Source organism: Sceloporus undulatus, chromosome 2 (assembly GCF_019175285.1).
Source record: "Sceloporus undulatus isolate JIND9_A2432 ecotype Alabama chromosome 2, SceUnd_v1.1, whole genome shotgun sequence".
NCBI lineage: Eukaryota > Metazoa > Chordata > Lepidosauria > Squamata > Phrynosomatidae > Sceloporus > Sceloporus undulatus.
Window position 1 is genome coordinate 18,560,326 of NC_056523.1, and position 23,333 is coordinate 18,583,658.

Sequence of the window (23,333 nt, forward strand, 5' to 3'; positions counted from 1 at the left end):
ATGATCACTGGTGCAAGAACTATATATGCAAAACATTGGAAGGATAGGAAAATATCAAATTTGAATAATTATTAAAGGTAAAGATTTGGTGAAGATGGATAAATTAACAAATTATGTAAAGGGTAGTTAAGAAAATATTTTTTTTAAAAAAAATGGAAGCCTTTCACACTTCACATGCAGAAATTAAAAGGGAATGTTGTAATTATGGGATTTCATGTCTAGAAAATAAAGTTTTTATATCTAGAAAGGAACAGGTGATATGTATTACAGTATAGATAAATTTAGAAAAATGAGGATAATATTATCCAGGGACGTGTAACTGGAATACATGTTACAGTGGTGGTTAGAATATTGAAGAAGTCTAATTTTAAAAGGGAATGTGGGGAAAGTAGGTCAATAAGGGATATTAGGATAGGTTTTTCTTTCTCTTTCTCTCTTTTTGGCTCTGGTCTTTAACCTCTTTTTTGTTTAGTTTTGGAGCTTCTGCTTCCATTTATATAGTCTATCTGATTCTTAAGTTGACCATCTGGCGATGTCCATGTGTATAGTCTCCTCTCTAGTTGTATGAAGCAAGTATTTGTGATGAATAGGTTGTTGGCTTTACAAAATTCTATCAGTCTTTCACCTACTTTTTGTATGCCTAAACTGAATCTACTATTTGTTTTTGAGCCTTTGCTGCCTACTTTAGCATTTCAGTCTCCTATGATTAGTGTGAAGTTCTGTGTTGTTTGTTGTCAAGTTCTTCCTGAACTGCTTTGTAGAATCTCTCAGTTTCTTCTTCTTCTGCCTTGGTGGTTGGCACGTATATTTGTATTATGCTGGTGTTTATAATTGACATGATTCAGTCTGACATTGCATTATCCTTTCACTGCTTTTGCTATATCTTTCCTTAATATGAAAACCAACCCATTTTTTCATGTGTTTTCATTCCCTGGGTAGAACACTATGTAGTTGTCTGATTCAAAGTGGCCCATTTTTGTCCATTTTAGTTCATTCTTCCCTAGTATTGCTCTGTTTATATGTTCCATTTCTTTCTTTTTTTACTATTTCCAGATTTCCATGTTCCTATAACGTGCATAGTTCCAATTCAGAAAGGCTTTGCATTACTGAATGACTGCTGTTTTGCCTTCCATCTTAGAGTTCCTCTGCCTTGTTCCCTCTCTGATATGCTTTCCCCCCCCTTTGCACCTCTGTGTGCTAGTTCTACCTTTATTTCATTTGGGATCTCTCATCATGGGTTTTCCTAGTGAAAAGGCTTCCTAAGGTGGTCTACCTATGCCTCCTTTCACACAGTGCTAACCTGTGTTAGCTATGGTGTCTTTGTGCAATCTTTGTGATTTTTCTGTGACATCCACCACTACAGTTGGTGCCCAGGAGTTATTTGCCATGGATCACTTTTTCCCTTCTGGCTTGTTTCCCCTCTGACCCTTTCAGACTGAGATGTTTCCCTTCCCCGACCTCAATTCCTCCTCTCATTATTTGCTTCCCATCTTACATCTGTGTTCATTGCATCCAGCCTACCCTCTTGTTCTTCTTTCCCACCTTATTTTCTCTTGTCCTACTCTCGTGTTGTCCCTTCCTTCATGTCCTTTCTCTTTTAGTTCCACTGATGCCATTCTCACCTCTTTCTTGGTGAGGAGGGGGGTTAAGTTACCCCTCACTCTTCCATCATACTCATTTCCCACCTGGATGAGATGAAGCAGCAGTGGCAGCGACAGTATGCATCCTCTTTCTTGGGGAGGTTAAGTTGGCCCTCACCCCTCCATTGTTTTTGCTGCCCATCTGGATGGGATGAGGTTGTGGCAGTGACTGTGTGCATTATCTTTTGGGGTATGTGTTGTAGTTGCCACTCACTCTTCTGTTGTCCTCGCTGCCTACCAGGATGAAATGAGGTGGCAGCAGCAGCACTAACTGCATGCATACTCCTTCTTGGGGTGTGTGCTAAGTTGCCTCTTCCCCTCCATCATCCTTGCTGGCCATCTGGATGGGATGAAATGGTGTTGGCAGTGACCATGGGCATCCTCCTTCTGGGGTGGTGGTGGGTGAAGTTGCCCCTTACTCCTCTGTTGTTCTCACTGCCTGCCTGGGTAGAATTAGGCAGTGGCAGTGACTGTGTGCATCCTCCTTCTGGGGGGGGGGGGCTGAAATTGCCCCTTGCTCCTCATGCTGTCACTCCTCTATTGCTGATTGCCTGGATGGGATAAGGCAGCAGCAGTGACAATGTTTCTTGGGAGGGGCTGAAGTTGCTCCTCACCCCTCCATCATTCTCACTGCCCACCTGGATGGGATGACCCAGTGGCAGTGATTGCGTGCATCCTCCTTCTTGGATGGAGAGGCTGCATTCCTTCGAGCCCATCTAGTATAGTCTTTATTATTATTATTATTAACCTTTATTTATAAAGCGCTGTAAATTTACACAGCGCTGTACATACAATCTTTTAGTTAGACGGTTAGTTAGATTGGTAAAGTCTCCCGTTTGTTCAGAACTTTTCCAGTTGAGACCCCTTTAACTTGAAATGTTAAACAATGAATTAGGATTTTATTGCTATAAGCATCAAGGTCTCTGTTAAGTGTACTGAATAATGAGTACTCCCCAAAATAAGGGACCCAGAACCAAAATCCGAAGTGGTCTAATCTGTGGAAATTTAATACTTTCCAAACACTACTTGTTTTTTCTAGACTCAAAAGCCAAGAGAAAAGGGATGTTATGGTTTGCATGCACTGAAATACAGAGCTGCCAGCCTGTTTTCTTCCAACAGCTACAGTACATACACAACATTCAGAAATACAGCTGGCTATATAGGTACAGCTGTTGTCAGCTGTTCGATGTAGAAAAGTACTGACAGAAAAGGTAGTCATATCTCTGAAATTATTATAATAAGACCATAACTGAGTTCAATAAAAGGTCTAATGGCATATGGCACAATACTGCTGCAGACATTAAGCATATCTGGCCTCTTTGGAGGACGGCAAACTAAGTGCAATAAGTAAATGTATTTACCAGCATTTGCTGCTTCCCTTGCACCAGCTGCCTGAGGATGCCTTGTGTCATCTCTCTCTGGATTCAACTGCTCAGAGATTGCACTTTCCCCCTCTCTCTCTGTTGGAAAATAAAAGAACTCAGCAAGTACCATATATACTCAACTAGTTAAAAAAATCTATGCCTAAAAATTGAACCCAAAATCCTGGGTCGACTTATATATGGGTCAATACAGTAACACTGCTTTGAAAGATCCTGAAAGAAGCACCAGCCCCATGCCTCACTATCCATGCCTTTGCAGTGATTTCTGAATGAGCTGCTGAGGCAGGGAGTGTGTGTGAAAGAGGTGATTAACCTTCTCAATCCGATGCTAAAACTTTCTCTCATCCTCCTCCACCTCCCTCTCGGGATCTCTCCTGCCCACTAAACTCCATTTTCCTTCTCTTCTCAATCTGAAGTTAAAACCTTCTCCTCCAGCAATAGGGAAGTAGTGTTCGCTGGTTGGGAAAGGTCCAGAGAAGGAGGGAGGGGTGTTTTACCCTTTAGATCCTTTGTTACATGCCTATTTTATCATCAACTTATCCACGTGGGTCACATCAAAATCTATGATTTTGGCCTCAAAACCTGCCACTGACTTAGACATGAGGCTGACTTGTACATGAGTATATATGCTTTTTTGGAATATACAGTCTATTTTTTTCTCTGTACTGCCAGATAAAATTCTCGCCCCCACCATTTTGGAATCAGTTAAGTATGTGACTGAAGCCCATCCAAAACTGGATCTCAGAACACAATCCCAAGTGCCAGCTGAAATGGTAACATGTCTGGTGACCTCATCGCTCCTGATACTATAGAGTACAACACAGAGCATGCACATATGCCTCTTTTATAAACCATTCCTGATCAGATTTCACTTACAGCAAACAGCTGTTAAAATCCCTTTCAAATACAAATGACTTTCCAAAAGGGATAACTACTTGGCAGGTTTTGAATGATGGATGTTACAGCAGACCAAGTTCATCATCATAATCTCTCACCATCGGCTATGCTGGCTGGGGTTAGTGGAAGTTGCATTCCCACAACATCTAGAGGAGCAAACGTTACCTGTGCCTGATTTATAACTTTTCAGAAGGCCCTAGAACTCTGCAGAAGCAACAGCTCCCCCTTTTATGAGAACTCCGCAGTCTGTGTTCTGTCCAAGTTTCCATTCAATTCTAGCTTCTTCTTTGCTGAGACTAGCAAAGTCTAGACCTTCTTGACATCTATCTAAGCTTCATTGTGGTAGAATTCAAGATATAGCCATGTTAATCTGTAGAAACAGTATATATAGAGATCTTGTAACACCTTTGAGACTTAAGAGGCTGTGCATACCGGCCATTAAGGTCAGCCTGGTGGTGGAATTGGGGCATGGCGTTCATACAGCATGTGCCTCGACTCTGCCCCCCATGGCAGCGTGACACTGCACACCACTCCACATGGAGCGTGGCATCACGGTGCTCCTTTGGCACTGCGTGCACACAATTCAGCTCTGAAGGAGCACCATAAAGCCGTGTTGCTGCAGCTATCATGCCCTTTCCAAGGCGCAAAAAGGAGCCGCTTTTTGCGGCTCCTTTCTGGTGCCCTAGAAAGGCCAGATTGGGGCTGCAACATGTGGTTGCTGCAGCCCTGATCCAGCAGAGCTGGAAACGGCTGCAGGCCACCCCTTAGAGGTGGTCTGCACAGTCCCTAACTAAAGAAAGAAGTTGGCAGCATAAGCTTTTGTAGACACAAGTCTATGAAAGCTTATGCTGCCAACTTCTTTCTTGACTCTCAAAGGTGTTACAAGATCTCTCTCCATACTAAGCGTCACTGTGCTTGACATGCAGGAATCTGTCTTAATGAGGTGTGATTCAATCTTGTCTGCTGCTACGCCATCATGCAATACAATACTTCAAGGCTAGTTCACTTCTTTGACGTAGGCCAGGCCACAGTGAAGATTTTTCAGATTTGTTATTTTATTTTATTTAATAAAATATTGATATCTTGCCCTATACCCAAAGATCTCAGAGCCACATACAAATAAATGAATGTAAACAGTAAGAGTACAGTTGCTCCTCTATTTTTGTGGGGAATCCATTCCGAACCCCTCTCCTCATGAAAATGGAAACTCGCCTGTATTCAAGCTCCATTGGAAAACTCACCTATATTCAAGCACCCATGTTTTGTCACCCTCTGTTGCTGTTCCAAGTCATAGAAGTGATGGCCAGTGCCCAAGTCATGCAAGAGTTTGCCAGCGCCACCACCAGTGAAATATGCAGCTATGGCTCATGTGAGCAGACAAAGAGTGGGAGACACTACCACACTAAATGATCAGCAAGGCTTTGTTGTGGTTTTAAGGGATCCTGAAAACAAGTTTCATGCAACCCTCATCCTTACCATGGTCCTAAAGGCTGTTGGTTGCCCTTGTTTTTCTTGTACAACAATACTTTCACTAAAGCCCCCCCCATCCCCTCCCCCCCCCCCCCACTGGATCTTTCCAGTGGGTTACAACAGATTTTAAAAATAGTTAGAAATTCAAAAAATGAAATGCTCCAAGAGTGATTAAACTATTAAAAAATGAAAACCCATTTAAGCCACCAAAATACAACAACAGGACAAAAACAATAATTAAAAATTACAGTACATTGTGCAAGGCCCATCTCACCTAAACAATCCAGTGCAAAATAAAACTGCAGAAAGAATCCAGTTTGAGATCATTTTACCTCCCCTGCCTCAGTGCTAGTGAATCCTGGGATTTGCAGTTTATTGTGGCACCAGAGCTCTCTGGCAGAAGTGGTTAAATGTCTCATAAAACTACAGTTCCCAGAATTCCATAGCACTGAGCCAGGGCAGTTAAAGTGGTCTCAAAAAAGATTATTTCTGCAGTGTGTTTTGGAACTCTGTCCTCAAAGGACTGTCAAAGCAGAGAGGTCTTCACCTGCCTGTGGAAAGACAGCAAGGAGAGTGCTTGTCTAACCTCTCTGGGAAGGGAGTTCCAGAGCTTGGGGGCAGCCACTGAAGCGGTATAGTCTCATCAAATCTATCTGTGAGAATGGTGGGGCAGCGAGAAGGATCCCTTACCTAGTGCCTCTTGACACTATATAATTATAGCACTATGATTCCACTTTAACTACTATGGAAGCATCCTATGGAATTCTGGGATTTGAAGCTTTGAGGATTTAGAATTCACTCCCAGAGAGATCTAAGTGCCTCAACAGACCACAAGGATTCCACAGGATTCAGCCGGTGCACTTGAAGTGGAATTATAATACTCACAGCTGTATAGTGCAAAAGCTCCCTGAGTGCCTTATCCTGCGAGAACGCAAAGAGGGGCCAGATAGTAGAGGCTTTTTCCATGCCTTACCACTGATGTCATAGTGCTTCAGTTCTCTTCCCAAGGGAGATGGCTGTAAAAGTGTATCTTTTGTCTAACTGGAAAAATCTGCTCAACAAAAGACATGCTTTTACAACTGTCACCTACAGGAAGAGAACTCAAGCACTACAATATTATGTGGTAAGGCATGGAGAAAGCTGCTACTCTCTGGCTCTGTTTCTGCTTTCGTTTCTCATGCAATAAGGCAATGGTCCCATTTCCACTAAGGTTTAAACTGGATTGTGATTCAACATGATCGCTGAAGCAATTCAGAAAGGGGGGGGGCATGGTTTTGACCTATTTAGCTCGCATCAAAAAGACGCTGGTTAAATCAGGGTCTTTTGGGCTGAATTGACTTACAGTCAGCCCTTCTTATACATGGATTTGTTATACACGGATTCAAGCATACACGGTTTGAAAATGTTCCAAAAAAGTATAAATTTCAATGATCAAACCTTGATTTTCCATTTTTTGTAAGGGACACCGTTTTGCTCTGCCATTATATTTAATGGGACTTGAGCATACACGGATTTTGTTAATACACAGGAGATCTTGGAACCAAACACCAGCGTATAACAAGAGTCCACTGTATTTAGAAATACAGCGCGCCCACGCCATACGCGGGCGCGCCATACACGGCCTTGAGCATATGTGCTCAAGCCGCGGGGCGCACGTGGGGCGGAAGGAGCGGCGCATCCCATTAAATTGAATGGGCGCGCATGCCCGTTGCACCCCGCGCGCTCCTGCGCCGCCACGCCCAAGCCCCATTGTTTCCAATGGGGCTCGAGCATAGGCGGAATTTGCCTTACGTGGCGGGATCCGGAACGGATCCCCCGCGTAAGGCAAGGACGGACTGTAAAGGTATTTGGCCTAAGTGGGAACCAGGCAGATCTGAATCCACCTTGGCAGCCCAGCTTCCCCAACCTTTCTGCCCCAGCCATGCTTCCTTCCGCCCCAGCCATGCCTGCTCCGCCCACCCGGCCATGCCTCTCTGCCACCCGGTCTCCTTGCCCCTGACCTCCTTGCCATGCCCCTCCTCACCCCTGGCCTCTTTGCCATGCCCCTCCTGTTCGCCTTGGTCGATGATCTCCGTCTGTGCATCGACAGGGGAAGTGTGGCCCTGTTGGTGCTCTTAGACATCTCAGCGGCCTTCGATACCATAGATCATGGAATCCTTCTGGAATGCCTGAAAGAGTTGGGAATCTCTGGCTCTGCTCTGCAGTGGCTACGTTCCTACCTCTCGGGCAGATTCCAGATGGTGATGCCGAGGGACAGCTGCTCCTCTATGAGAGAGCTGACATCTGGCGTCCTTCAGGGTGCAATTCTGCCCCCCATGCATTTACATGAAGCCGCTGGGTGAGATCATCCATAGTCATGGGTTGGGATGTTATCAGTACGCTGATGACACCCAAATCTATTTCTCTATGTCTCAAACTGTTTCAGTGACCTAGGAGGGCATCTCCTCCTGAATGACTGCCTTAAGTCAGTAATGGATTGGATGAGGGAAAATAGACTTAAGCTGAATCCAAATAAAATGGAGGTACTCGTGATAGGTAACCCCAATCCAGGTATGGAAATAAGTTCGCCAATTCTAAATGGGGTCACACTTCCCCTGAAAGACTGTGTCCACAGCTTGGGGGTGCTCCTGGATTCGTTGCTTCAGCTGTCTTCTCAGATTGATGTGACAGCCAGGAGTGCCTGTTATCAGCTTTGGCCGATACGCCAGTTGCACTGCTACCTGGAGCAGCGGGACCTAGAAACGGTCATACATGCTCTAGTAACTTCTCGCCTTGATTTCTATAATGTGCTCTACATGGAGCAACCTTTGTGCCACGTCCGGAAGTTCCAACTGATACAAAACATGGCAGCCAGACTGGTCGCCGGAAAATGCAAGTTCGACCATATTACACCTATTTTAAAATCATTACATTGGCTGCCTATTAGCTTCCGGGCACAGTACAAGGTGTTGGTTATCACCTATAAAGCCCTACATGGCCTGGGTCTAGTCTACTTGAAGGAACACCTCCTCCCATACGATCCTTCCCGTACACTCTGATCCTCCGGGAAAAACCTCTTACAATCTAGAAAGACCAGACTGGCAGTGATCTCCCGGAGGTCCTTCTCTGTCACCACTCCAAAAACTTGGAATGACCTGCCGGAAGAGATTCGCCACTTATCCTCACTCGAGAATTTTAAAAAGGTGACAAAAACCTTTCTCTTCCAGCAGGCCTTTCCCAATTGATAATGTCCAGAACCAACTGAATCCCCCTCCTTTTTTTATTTTTCTTATTTGTGGTTTGTCTAGTAACTGTCATATTGTTATGTATTTTTAACCATGCTTTATTGTTTTATTGTTTAATTTTATACTTGGGAGGGAGGGTTGGGCTGAGGTCTTGTTGTTTTTATCATTGTATATTTTATAAACTTTGCTGTTTCCAGCCTCGATCCTCAAAACAGAAGAGGCGGGATATGAATAAATTATTATTATTATTATTATTATTATTATTATTATTATTATTGCCCCCCCGGCCTCCTTGCCTCTCTGGCCTTCTCCGCTGCCCAGCCTCCTTTCCTCTCCAGCCTTCTCTGCCATCTGTCCTCCTTTCCGGCAAAAACACAGCGGGAACCACACTCGTTGCTGAATCAGCTTCAGGAATCAGTTCAGGAGTTGGATCAGAAGGTAAGTGGGAATGAAGTATGAGTCATTTTTAAAACTTTAAGGCACAATGCAAAGAGGGGATGCCTTCAACAACCCTTCCAAGCCACAGTTTCTTTCTGTGGGAGTTAAATGAAAATTCCTCTCCATTTATTTCCTGCCTACACTTGGATATCTGCTGTCATGAGAGAGGCCTTTTTGCAGAGGGAGGAGTGAAGTTTAAACGTTGGCAACTTGATGTCTTTTGCTGCCACACAAAAGACACTTATTTACCCATAAGAAAAAAAGCAGTGTTGATTGAAGACAGTGGCTTCTGCTTCAGGAAGTGGAGGTGGGATCACAATGTCTGCATTCTGAATGGAAAGTGGGCTCACAATGTGTGCTATAATGAGACAGATTTTTTTTATTACTTATCTGGCATTCTTAATAAACTGGGTTCAAGATTTAAACATAGCCACCCTCACCCACACACACAAAAGATAAAATCTCCTGTCCCCTTTCAATCCTTTCTCAGCAACTACCAGAACCTTTTCTTGGGGGGGTGGGGAGAAGCAGAACTGCTAGATTGAAAAGTGGAGAGGGGTCCTATATCTTTAATGATTGTGCAGAAGATAGAATTTCAACAGGTGTTGCTGGATATAACAAATAAAACAACCATTAAAGGTACACAAGCCCTCTCCAGTTTCCACTCCGGCAATCTGATTCAACAGAATACCCAGCCAATACCCTTCCCTCCTCCGTGCTTGCATGTCACCTTCGGAGAACAGGAAATCGGCAACACTGGTCACAACATGTTCTAACATTCTTGTTTTGTTCTAATCTCAGGGCCCTGAAAGCTATCACTACTCTTTTAGTTAGCTAACTGAGTAAAAATTTACAGCAGTATTTGCAATATCAGCAGCTTAGCAATGACTAATAAATGTACGAACAAACAGTTCTGTGATAAAATGAAGCCTGCTTAAAATGTAGATTAAAAGACCCTAAAGATGGGTCATGCTATCATGCTAACAGTGTCACCGCCCCCACACCATTAGGCTGTCAGCTTGTGCAGCCTGTATCCCACTCCCCTTGTGATGCCCCTGTTCCAAAAGGCAGGACTATAAAATCCCCTCTATACTTGGCTTTCTTCATTTCAGCAACGTACAGCGTGCCCGCACCATATGCGGGCTCGCTATACAAGGATTCAAAGTCATGCAAACAGTGAGCCCCAGCACTTTCAATGACATGCATATCCCTGATGTTCACACAGCATGGCGCGCAGGAGCACACCGCCATAGAAAACAATGAGACTTCAAGTCCCATGATTTTTCTCTTACATGGGTTGGTCCGGAATGGATCCCCCACATATACAAAGGGCACACTGTATTAATGTGGAGAATGGATGAGGAGGAGAGTCATTTTATTGCTGCTCCTGTTAAAGAGAGACATATCAAATCCCATCTGAAAATCACGCAGTCTACCAATACATTCAGATCTATCTTCTGCACACCCTTTATCTGCAGAAGCACTGTCACAGGTGGCTTCACCTTCATATTTGAAACAGATGGTTCCCAGTATATGCTAATGGAAGGGCTCTAAATTGACTTATTCACCCGGCACTCCCTTTACTTTCTTTATATGCAGGAAGGAAAATATGTCAACATGTTACAGAGTCTCTGATTCTTAATTTGTAGTTGATTGACTATGATTTGTTTAATGCTGCGGTGTCTGAGCATTTCAACGCCTTTCTGTTTTTATGAACTGCATTTTCCTACTTAATTTTCAGATATAGTCCTACATTGGTATAGTCCTGTATTCCTATATATAGGATACCAAATTGTCAACATAATTCCCAAAGTTTTATTGCGAGATGTAAATCATGTCAAAGCCTAATAACTTTGGATTGTTAATGTGAGAAAGTATTAAAAATGGTTGATCAAGCTTTCTAATACATAAAATACTGTAATGTTACACAGTGTTAATGTAAAACACATAACTCAATATTTTTCATTAAAACATTAATGGAGGGAATACAAAAATGGTTTAAACAAACAAACAAAAAAACAAAAACCTGGGGTTTTTTGGTTGTTTGTTTTAGTTTTAAAATAATCTTTTCCTCCCAACCATGCATCAAACAGTAGCCTAACATGTTGATGATGCTCACACTGCTTTATCCTGGTGATTATCCAATTCCTGGATTGCTGGGAGCTGCACGTAAACAACATTTGGAAAGCAACATGAGTCCCACCCCATAGCTAAATCTGCAAAACCTGATAAGCAGAACTGTTGATGATAGGACACCTTGGAGCTCTCTTATTCATAGGGATGCCAAAAGTATGCTGGATGTGCATCCAAAACACACAGCAGAAACAATCCCGTTTGAGACTGCTTTAAGGGCCCTTAAGTCCTGGGAACTGTAGTTTATTGTGGCACCAGAGCTCTCTGACAAAGAAGGCTCAATGTCTCATAAAATGACAGTTCCCAGAATTCCCTAGCATTCAGCCAGGGCAGTTAAAGAAGTCTCAAACTGGATTATTTCTGCAGTGTGTTTTGGTCCTTGATCCCCTCCCACAACTTCTGTCCCCTTCTCCTTTTGTGTTGTGTAATCCTGAGGAGGCAGGGAACTGTTTTGTTGTTTTTTAACTTATAAAGTACCATGTGCAGGGCCGGCAATAGATCAACAGCACTAGCAACAATACAAAGAGCTAGTCATTTTAGTCTGGGAAAATCAACCTGCAGAGGGATCTTGCAGCACCTTTGAAACAGAGGGGCTCTACAGACCGCCTCTTTTCGTGCTGGATCGAGGCCATGGCAACCACATGCTTTGGCCATGATCCCGCATTTCTAGGGCATGGTGCCGTGGCTATATGGCGCTCCTTTGGCGCTGCATTCTATGGAGGTGTGTGGTGTGCAGTGTCATGGCGCCCTGGGGGTGAGACCTGCGTCATGTGGATGCAACGCCCCAACTCTGCCCCCCCCCCAGCTGGTCTTTCAGGCCAGTGTGTACAGACCCTAACTGACAGAGAAAAGTTGGTAGCATGCGTTTAATAGAACTGCATTTCAGATGCATTTGGTAGAACTGAAAGATGGAAGTTGGTAGCATGAGCCAGTGGCATCAGTAGGGTTGGTGTCACCCGTTGTGGTGTGTGTGTGTGTTCGTGAACTTTGTTCTCCCCTGCCTGGCCAGACTGCTACCTCCCTGACCTTCAGAGTCCCAACTCGCATGTGTGGGACTCTGAAGGTTCCTTCCCCTGACCTTCATGGTGCACCACATGGTGCCTGCTGTGGGTGTTGGACTCTGAAGGCACTGCCGTCCCCAGCAGCTTCTAAGGGGGCAGCAGTGTGGCCTCTAGAGAGCCCATTTAGGGTCCGCTGTGGTTGCTGGGCAACCTCCTTTTCCTGCTTGCCCAAGAGCTGTGTGGGTGTACCACCCCACCAGGTATCACTCCTCTCTGGGGTGTCACCCAGTGCAGTTGGCAACCCCCCTAGTGATGCCACTGGCATGAGCTTTCCTAGACCTAAGCTTACTTCTTCAGATGCATTTGGAAAACAAACATAGGCCTCATTCCCACTACAAAATAAATTGTTTTTTGAGTTGAAGCAATGAAGCGATTTAGTGCTGAATAGATGTTTGCACTATTTCAGCCGTGATCGAACCTACCCATTTCAATTTAATCCCGTTTGTGTACACATTCAGCAATGGATCAATTCAACATGGAGTCGCCTCACAGGGATGACTGTGCCGCAGGAACAGAACACAGTGTGTTCACACTTGCTCTGAATTGATTTATTTCAAAAGAAGTGGGGAATGCCACGGATTTGAAAGAACTGGTTTAAATGGATTTAGCGCTGCATCTTTTCTGCAAACTACATCAGAAATTAGGCACAAGTGCCATGCAAGCCAGTTCAAAGCGGTTTGAAAACTGATTTATTATGTAGTGGGAACAGTGTATGTGTATGTCTTTCCTCCTTCTCTAAGCCAACCTCTCTCCCTGCAGAAGCAGAGCTTCAAAAATGTAAAATTTTGGACCACAACAAGTTGCAGAATCTCCCAGTGGGCATGGCCACTCGCCTTACCAGCAGAGGATTTGGGGGACAGGGACGTAGCCAAGGGGGTGGTTCTTGGGGTCTGGACCTCCCCCCTTCCATTAGAAAAATAGTGTGTGCTGCTGCACCGCCACACCCAAGCCCCATTATAATGGTGGCACTTAGTCTGGACCCCCCCTTCCTAAAATCCTAGCTCCATCCCTAAGGGGGAACCGCTGTTGTTGTTGTTGGCATGCTTATCAAGTTTGCAGATGACAGCAAAGAAGGAGGAGGAGCTAACACCCCCAGAGGACAAGGTCAACATTCAAAGAGGCCATCTGTTGGGGATGCTTTGCTTGAGAGTTCCTGCATGGCAGAATGGGGCTGGACTGGATGGCCCTTGGGGTCTCTTCTAACTCTACGATTCTATGCCTTAAAGTCATTTCTGAATTATGGCCACCCTCTCCTGGGGTTTTCTTGGCAAGATTTGTTCAGGCAGGTTTGCCCTTGCCTTCCTCTGAGGCTGAGAGGCTGTGGCAATGGGTTTCCATGGTCAAGCTGGGAATGGGACCCTGGTCTCCAGAGTCACCCAAAGCACGAGGCCAGGCTGGCTCTGCAGTCCCTCAGGGCTTCCCTCCTCTGGGCGCCTGGTCCTCCCGCCCATTTCTGCTCCACATGTTTCGGCCTCCAACTCCCAGGAGCCCAGCCCAAGGGCTCAATGGCCAGCAAGGCTCCTGCGGGTGAAGCCCCTGATATTTTGGGAAGTGGAGCAAGAGGCTTGCCTTCCCGGGAGCTTTGCCTCAGTTGCCTGCCTCTTCCTCCTCAAAGGAAGGCGCTCCAAAAAAGCAACACAGAAACACACAAAGGGAAAAGACCCTCCTCCTTCCTTAAAAGTGGCAACAAAGACACGCAGAAAGGCCCCTTACCTTGCCTCCGAAGTCAAGCAAGGACTCCCTGAACAAAACAAGGCAGACAATCCTCCCCTCCCAGAAGGCGGCGCCTGAGCCCTCTTCCCTCCCCCAGAATCGCAGTAAAGAACGTGTACACACTGCATACACACTGGAGAAACAATCCGGTTTGACACCGCTTTAACTGCCATGGCTCAAGACTATGGAATCCTGGGAACTGTAGTTTCTTGTGCCCCCAGAACTCTCTGACAGAGAAGGCTAAATGTCTCACAAAACGATAGATTCCCAGAATTCCCTAGCACTGAGCCAGGGCAGTTAGAGCAGTCACTCTCAAACTGGATTCTTTCTGCAGTGTGTTTTGGACCTTTTTTGTCTGTTGGATGCACACTGATGCAGCCCTTGGTAGTTTGGAGGCTGTGAAACCAGACCTCTTTCAGTCTGCTCAATGCTAGGCCACCACTTGAACTGCCTTGGCTGTCTCTCCTTTTGGGATTTGTAGTTTGGTGAGGAGTAGAAGAGCTTGGGGGAATGGTCTGAGTGTTGGACTAGGACTCTGGAGACCAGGGTGTGGTTCCCAGCTCAGCCATGAAACCCGATGGGTGGCCTTGGGCAAGTCACATACTCTCAGCCTCAGGGCAAACTTCCTCTGAACAAACATTGCCAAGAAAATCCCAGCATAGGTTTGTCTTAGGGTCGCCATAGGTCAGAAGTACCTTGAAAGCACACAACAACAACTGGATTGGACCTTGGGCTATGACTGGAGAGTGAGCATATGTGCGTGCGGTGCGCTTTGTGCTTTCAAGTTTTTCCTAATAATAATATAATCTATAATAACTATATAATAATTTGTTGTTGTTCAGGGGTAGCTGTGTTGGCCATCTAACAAATACAAAAATCCATCAGTGATACCTTCATCAGTCAACCGAAATGCACAATAAACATGTTGCAAGCTTTTGAAGCATCTAACATCTCAAATTGTTTTTTCCCCTCCTGTTTGGTTTGTAACATCTTGCCTGATGAAGAAGCCCATGGAGCTTCGGAAGCTTGCAACAAGTTTATTGTGCATTTATTGTCATTAAAGGTATCACTGATGGATTTTTGTTTGTGTTATTATTTTTATTATTTACCCGCCTCAGCCCTGGATCAATGAGGGGAACAACAACAAGTCAACAATGAACAACATCAATTAAAACACATGGATAAAGCATTCAAAGTTTAAAAGGACAAATAAAGCATACACATTTTAATTATTTATTTTCATTTTGATGTTGCCTTTCTCTCAGAAAGGGACGCAAGGCAGCTCTCAAAAAAACATTTTAAACAACTTTACTATATATCTATAGCTATAGCTATAGCATATATATAAAACTTTAAAACATCAAAAAACCAAGAAAATTACATACATTAAAAACTTTTGTATTGCGTCTTATATTCTCATAGGAAAAGAGTATTGAAAAGCAAAAGTAATTTATCAATTCGCTAACATGAAGGACACAGGTGAGGTTTGGTGCCAGTGCAAAAAGACCACTATGCTGTTTTTTATATACACAAAGCATTTCTTAATTGTTTATTTATTTCATGGGTATGCTGCCTTTCCCCAGAAGGGCCCAAGGCGGCTCAAAGATAAACATTTTTTTAAAATTACAATACAGCTTAAAATCATTATATATATATATATAAAACAGCTGCTGCTATAATAAAGGCCAGTTTAAAAGTTCTGAATGACTACTGTCAGCCTTATTTATCCATAAATTCTTTATCCATGGATACAAGCATCCATGGCTTGGTAATATTCAAAATATACATATAGATTTCCAAAAGTGAAACCTGATTTTGCCGTTTTCTATAAGGGACATCATTTTACTATGCCATGGTATTTAATAGGACCTGAACATCCAAAAAAAAAAAAAAAAGGTATCCACAGTGGGTTTGGAAACAAATCCAACAGATCCAGAGAGCCCACTGTCAATGTTCTTTATGATCTTTTCTTGTTATCTTTTATCACCAGTATGAAATTCTATTCACAAGATGCTGGAATGGCCAATAGCCAGAGACAGGGATAGACGTGAGGGGAAAGTACTCTCACTCCATTTGCTGTATAGAATACTTGGCAATACAGATGTATTTTGCAGCCACACAAATTACTCTATTTACCCATGAGAGAAAAGCAGTATTGATCAGAGAGTGGCTTCTGTCAGTGGACAACATATGGTGACCATTTTGATACAAGAGGCATAAATTAAAAAAATCAAATAAGTACAGAGTTTTTTCTGACAAATCCAGCTAAGATTGGTGCTGCAGAGGTCAGAGTAGATGTCATTAATTCCTAAGGCGCCGCAGGCATCCTTCTCATAAATAATTTGGAAACCTATGACAAGATGAAACAACCACTGTCAGCCTAGGAGAGGTCTTGAGCAAGAAGAGCATCTTTAAATAAAGCATTTTGTATAATGGGACTGTCCCCAGCAGGATCTCATAGGTAAGACTGTACTGTAGTAGTTACAACATAGGCGGTTTAGAACTGCAGCTCCCGACGCTGCAAGCGGCACGGCAGCAGACCGCCGCAATTCGCGGTCTGTAACGTGCCTTCAAGCCATAATATTTTCTTGGACTTAAATCCAGTGTGGGGTCAATGGCACCATGAAATTTTATTAATATGCTCTCTCTAGGAATATCTAGATCCCAGCACACTCTGTGGTCAATTTTAACCAAAACTTGCACTGAAGGACCCAAAGATTCCTAGAGAGAACATTCAACTAGGCATTTGTAGCTCCTCCAGCACAATTCTATGGTCAGTGTCTGGCAGATGTTGACCACAGATAGGCTTGCCATATCCCGCCTGGGGGCGGGACTTTCCCGATTTGGGGGGGTCCCACGGTCCCGCCCCGGTTTGGCCCCGCCCCCGGGACTCCCCCCCCCCGCGAGTCCTGCAGGCTTGGCTGGGGCTTGAGGACGGCTGCCTTCCAAGCCCCAGCCATGCCCTGGGGGCTCCTCCGCGATTCGGAGTCCTCCAGGCTTGGCTGAGGGCTTGAGACGCTGCCTTCCAGCCCTAGCCATGCCCTGGGGCCTCCTCCGCGATGCGGAGTCCTCCAGGCTTGGTGGGGCTTGGAGGAGGCTGCCTCCAAGCCCCAGCCATGGCCCTGGGGCTCCTCCGCGATCGTGGGAGTCCTCCAGGCTTGGCTGGGGCTTGGGGAGGACGGCTGAAGCCAAGCCCCAAACCTCTGCCTGGCTCCTCCGTTCGGGGGGGGGGAATCCCGGGTGGGGGCAAAACGGCGATGGAGGCAGCCACAGAGGTTGGGGCGTTGGCTTCAGCGAGGCCCCATTCCCTTGCCTTGGCTTCCTCGTTGGCGACGGAGGCAGCCAGGCAGGGGAAAGAGCCTTTCCTCTTTCTCCTCCGCCTTCTTCTTTCTCCTCTCTTCCTCCCTTCTTCTTCATCTTTTTCCTCCTCTTCTTCTTCCTCCTCTCCTCCTCCGCCTCCTCCTCCCCTCCTCCTCCTCCTCTCCTCTTCTCCCCCCTCTTCTCTTCCGTCTTCCCTCCTTTTCCTCCTCTCTTCATCTTCTTCCTCCTCCTCTTCTTCTCCATCTCTTCTTCTCCTCCCTCTTCCTCCCCTTCTCCCCTCCTCTTCTTCTTCTCCTCTTCCTCCTCCTCTGCCTTTTCCACTCTTCCTCCTCTTCAATGCCCAAATATGCTGTTTGGAAGGGGGGGAGGTTAGCCAGAAAGGGAAGCACTTTCTGCCATCTGTCTAGGAACAATGCCAAAATGTCCTCCATTTTATCATGCCTAAGAAACAGGCATTATATTAACATTTTTAAAAAAGCATCATTTTTTTGTGTGTCCCTCCATTTAAAAAATGTGTCCTACATTAGAAAAATTTGTCCTACTTTTGTCCTACATTTGTCCCAGTTTGGAGGTCCAGAATTATGGCAACCCTAACCACAGAGTTGCACCAGAGGACCTTGAGATTCTCATAGAGGTATTCTCTCAGGTAAAAACAGTGTTTTTGTTATCTGCAGTTTTTCCACATTCACTGGGGTCCTGAGTGCCTAACCCCAGGAAATGTTGAGGGACATGTGTACCCTGTTCTTATTTGTGTTCAGGAAACCTGTTTCTATCATAAGAGCACCATGAGATATTATTTTAAGGCATTACAAATCTTGATATATGGTAGGGTGGACACAAGGATGTGTAATCAGATAGACTGGTTCTATGTATACCTAAGAATGTTATAGGCTTGTTAATTTGAATGGTTTTTATATTCTGTAGTTTATGAGTTTATAAAATTAGTGCTTTGCAAAACCTCTCCTCCATAGGTATCTGAGTACTCACAGTGTCTGGTTGACTACAGAGCCATCTACCCACATCCATTTCTTCTCTGGTGATGTGACACTAAGTCCAAGCCATGTCTTTTTCTTTTCTTGATTGTTCTGGATGAATTCCTGTAAAATGCAATTTATTATTTATAACAAGGATTGCTATCTGAGCATCCCATCATTATAATCCAATACTGTTCTGCAGTATGTATTTTCATTTATTCACTTTGCATTTGCCTGTCCTCAATTAAATGTCAATTAAACTTCAGTTAAAAGCACAACTGTTTTTAGTGGGACTGATAAATGATCAGTTAGAGAAGAAGTAAGGAAGTGTTACAATATATGATTACTGCAGCAAGACTGACGTATGCAGAGAAGTGGAAGAACACAACTATTCTATCACAAAAAGATTGGCTAATAAAATTGTCTGATTTAGTTAAACAGATGAGTTATCTGATTTAATAAGAGAAAAACCTTTGGGGATTTTCTAGAAAGGTTGTGAAATTGTAATTGTTTTTGTTTTGCAGAAGGATAAATGATTAACAGTGGATTTGAAAATTAGTAGAAATAAATAAGAAGTAGAAGTAAGAGATATTACTGAGTAGGTGACGTAAGACTTTATATCATGAACCACCATTGCTAAGAAAGTTGAAACTTAATGTTTCCTTTTTGTTCTTTGCTTGCATTGTATTCTATTCTATTTCTATGTTTCTATTGTATCTTTTTCTATCCCTTTTTAATTTGTATGTATATTATGAGTAATATTTTAATGTAGCTAAAAATTCTTAATAAAAATGATTTGAATTAAAATATTTGCCTGTCCTCAGTAGACTTGCAAGCTATAACTCTGGTTGTTCTTTTGGCCAGTAATATATCAGAAAAACACAATTGTCCTGCAGTATATTATCTGTTCATAATTTACCCCAGAAGCTACATTGTGCAGGATGAAATGCTGTTCAGTAAAAATTTGGGAGAATATAGGTTTGGGAGTGCCAAAAGCATGCAGATAGAATCTTCTACATTAATACTATAGGGCACATTGTGTACCTGCCAACACTCTTCTAAAAGTCTTGCTGTACTCTTCAAATGTCAATTTCTGCCTCCATTTACCTGTCAGGTCATGGTAGTGTGAGACAAGGTCAGGCCTTTCTTAATGATTATGTGTATTTATAGTCACTGTGTTTTTGCCAGTTCCTTCCTTAGACATTTAATCTCAGAATGTTGTAGAAGGTGGAGATGCAGGAAACAGGGAAGACCAGATCAACAGGCTTATAAGGAGGATGAAATCATAATGGAGCTCAGACTGCACATTCTTAATAATAAAAAAGAACTTTAAAAAAAAGAATGTGTGCAACTGATGATAGATAGATAGATAGATAGATAGATAGATAGATAGATAGATAGACAGACAGACAGACAGACAGACAGACAGACAGACGGTTCACAGTGTAGTCCAAGCCATAATCTTTAGGTCTATTTTGAAAGTAAGGATGAAAGAATAAGAAGGCTATAAATTAGAGCAAATCAAGCCTTGTGTCTCACTAGTAGTGAAGACAAATAAACTGAGGCTGTTATACGTTGGACATATTATGTGACAATGTGATTCACTGGAAAAGATAATAATGCTTGGTAAAGGGGAAAACAGAAGTAAAAGAGGGAGGCTGCACTCCAAATGGGTTGATTCAATCAAGGATGCTATGGCCTTTAGTTTGCAAGACCTGAGCAGGACTGTGGGTGACTGAGGTTCTTGGAAGTACATAAGTCAAAAACAATTTGATTGCAAACAACAACAAACACTGTTTGAACTCTTTACCATCTCTTCCTGATCATAGATCATAATTAGTTGAGACTTCTTAGCTATACAGTCTTCTTTGCTTTTCCCCCAAGATTGAATTGAGTTAGAAAACCAGTAGCATTTGTGCTTGTGTAGAACCCACTTCATAGGGCACAGATCACAACTTCTGTTTTCTAAGAAGAAAAACATCAATTTTTATTTGAAATTATATCTTTCTCTGTCTCTATATTTTATTATTTAGGCTAGTTAATATCACCCTAAAAGGTAAAGAGTAAGTAGGGTCTAAAAAGTTAAGAAATATTTTATATTGTAACCATTAATAGCATAGATTTCAGGACAGTTGACATTACATGTTGGGTCTGTCTTATACAAAATATTTGCGGTGGGAAGTGTTTTGGATTATGAGGTTTTTCAGATTTTGGAATTCTACATAAGGAAAACTTTACTTGTACAGTGTTTACTTACTCTTAGAGCCAGTTAAATAACAAAAATCTCAGTAGCATAATAATATATATATTTTTAAAAGATACAACAGACTTAATTCTCTTTCATTTTACCACTGAGAATATAATTGTTTTAAAATTCTGAAGAAATTTAGATTTCTTCAGCATAGGGGTTTCCCAATTAGGGAAACTATTATTTTAGTTTCCATGGAACTAAATTTTATCGTCATTTTAAAACAATATTTCCTGTGTGGCTGCAGCAAAATGTTGCAGTGTGGAGTGTTCCTGTTCAGGGTTCAGCTATGCCCTTTTGCAAGTTGTTCAGGCATAGCACCTCAACAGCATAATCGTTTATTTTGATTGTCAGTGAGTCTCTAGATCTTTACTCATCCTGTTTCTGAAAAGCCTATTACAGGTGGTCTTGGAAGTTACTGTAAAACTGGGAACTTCTAATTGGAAAACATGTATTCTAACACTGAGCTATTTTTTAAAAAAAATGCTTTGATAACCTTCTATTGAATTCACAATGTTGGACTAAAATAGCACAAACAATACAATCAGTCAAAAATGTATGACCTTTAAAAAAAAAACTAGCAAGGGTTTGAAAGGAGTGTCACAGTTTAGAAAATTAATTCAATAGGAAGCAAGCGACATAGGAGAATATTAAAGGTTAAAACCAGTACTTTGATTTAAGCTGAAGGAGAAGCAAACAGTATATCTTCTATATGGTTGCCATTACCCATTTCTTCAAATCTGTGCATGTAATTGACATACTATGGAAATCACTTATTATGCTTCCTAGATTGCATTCTAATTATGCAAACTGAGTATTTTAATTGTTGCATTTCCCCCCTTTCACTATATTTCAACCCCATTCCATTTTTTTACATTAGCAACTGATCTGAAAGTATAGTGACATATCTGAAGAGATGTCATATTGAAGAAGGAGCAGTCGGCAGTAGTATAATTGAAAACAATTCTCACAACCAATGGATGTCTCTAAATGTTAGAAAGAAGTAATTATTGTTAATGATAATTACTGAAAGAACAGTAATTAGAAGACATAGTTGTAACTTGCAGTATGGTGGCTAAAGAACATAAAATGAATTTACCTCTCAATGTTGTTGCAGCTTCACACAATTTTTCTTTCAGGATAAACTTGAAATTCTCTAATGTGTTGTTTCCTTCACTGTCTTGGTGTGCATTCGCATATAATGTAGCTGCTGTTGTTGCAATATGTTTTGTATTCACAACTGCAAGAGAAACAGAGTCCATGTTCATGTAGCAATTAGTCAGAATTAGTTAGAATTAATTAGGCATGTGGATCCCATCATAAATCCAGGATTTGTGGGTGTATAAATACATGGACTTATAACACATCCTTTCTTTCTTTTTTATATTGGAATCAGAGTTTCCAGGGTGTTAACCCTTGTAGGGGAAAAAATATGAAAGCTAAAACTGTTAGGAATCAACTTTTCTTCAGCAGAGTGACAGAATAAAGCACATTCCAATCTCATGTTGCTTCCCTGAACTGAAACCAGGTTACAAATTTAGGGATGAAACACACCGTCCATGCAGCTGGTGGGGTTTGGACCCACTTCTGGCTGGAGTGGACTTGGGCCCCTCCATCATGCCTATCTGTTCTGGTCCTTATAAATAGTTTACTAATGGCTTTTACATTTACATATGTATGGAGTGCCTACGTCCTAACTAGCTAATGAAAAAATTAAATAAAAGAAAGAGTTTAGATTTTTAACTCAATGTCGTGCATAAGGATAGTGAAGAAAAAAGAATAGTAGATTAGAGATTGAGGGGAGGGAGTCTTTAAATGACGAAGGGCTTTAGGAACTTTCCTGGGTCACACGGTCTAGTTGTTTGGATACAATAGGTATTTATGACCATGTATTTCAATGGATAAGAAGAGTGGGAGGACGGGAAGGAAACTCATTTTCCAGTGCCCTGGTCTACAATGACTTGGAATCCCTTGCTTAAGCGATATATTATCCTGGCTTAAGAGGTATGTTTTCAAGAAGTCTGACATCGGCAGAGGTGGCTACAATGGTGAGTTCTGTGGTCATCTTAGCTATGTCTGCCAATGCAGGATCTTGGCCAGTATTCTCTCTACCTATTTTTATGACTATTGGTTTTTATTTGTTTCAGTCTTGTGACATGCCTTGGTTACTAGCTCTTTGAGAAAAGCAGAATATATATATATATATATATATATATATATATATATATATATATGGTGGTTTCTATTTTAATACTGAAGTCTCATGCAAACATGTCTCATTTAGATACTCACCCCAAACACCCATCGCTATCACTGTCATCACCAAGAAGATGTACCCTACCCATCCAACCTGCAGCACCGTCCGATGCCAGCGAGGGCAGAATTGGTGATCTGCAATAATGCAGGTGCAAATGTTGGCAATGATATTCCAATACAAGCCTTTATAATACTGAGAAGGGAAAGAAGGGAAGATTGAGGGAAGTGAACCTATACTGCAGAGCCCAAAGAGACTGGGAATTTTGCTACAAGACAACATCACCTAAAGGTGCTATGGAGGAGCCCTGGTGGCACAGTGGTTAAATGCTGGAACTGTAGCCACAAGTTTCTGAGTATAATCCCAGGGTTCCTAGGTTGACTCAGTCTTCCATCCTTTCATAGCTTGGTAAAATGCATACCCAGTTTACAGATTGTAAACCACTTAGACAGTGCTGAGTTCACTGATAAGTAGTATAGAAATGTAAATGCTATGCTATTGGAGCAGGACATTACTCCAGGGCTGCAGTCTGGAATAATAATAATAATAATAATAATAATAATAATAATAATAATAAT

At 42.6% G+C, this 23,333-nt stretch overlaps 1 protein-coding gene across 5 annotated transcripts in view; it reads right to left on the minus strand.

Annotated features, from left to right (window-relative positions):
• Window positions 1–23,333, minus strand: part of LOC121921141 (C-type lectin domain family 2 member D-like) — a 60,658-nt gene that overhangs the window by 14,014 nt on the left and 23,311 nt on the right. The window contains exons 1-3 of one of the 5 annotated variants that reach the window (XM_042448755.1): window positions 13,959–14,023; window positions 9,301–9,409; window positions 3,002–3,100 (exon numbers count right to left, since the gene is read on the minus strand). In XM_042448755.1, coding sequence (XP_042304689.1) covers window positions 3,002–3,100; window positions 9,301–9,304 — 103 coding nt within the window. In that variant the 5' untranslated portion in view covers window positions 9,305–9,409; window positions 13,959–14,023. Of the gene's footprint in view, window positions 1–3,001; window positions 4,530–9,300; window positions 9,410–10,343; window positions 10,849–13,958; window positions 14,024–23,333 lie in introns of those variants that run through there. The other 4 variants (XM_042448757.1, XM_042448759.1, XM_042448758.1 and 1 more) reach the window with 4 other exon arrangements.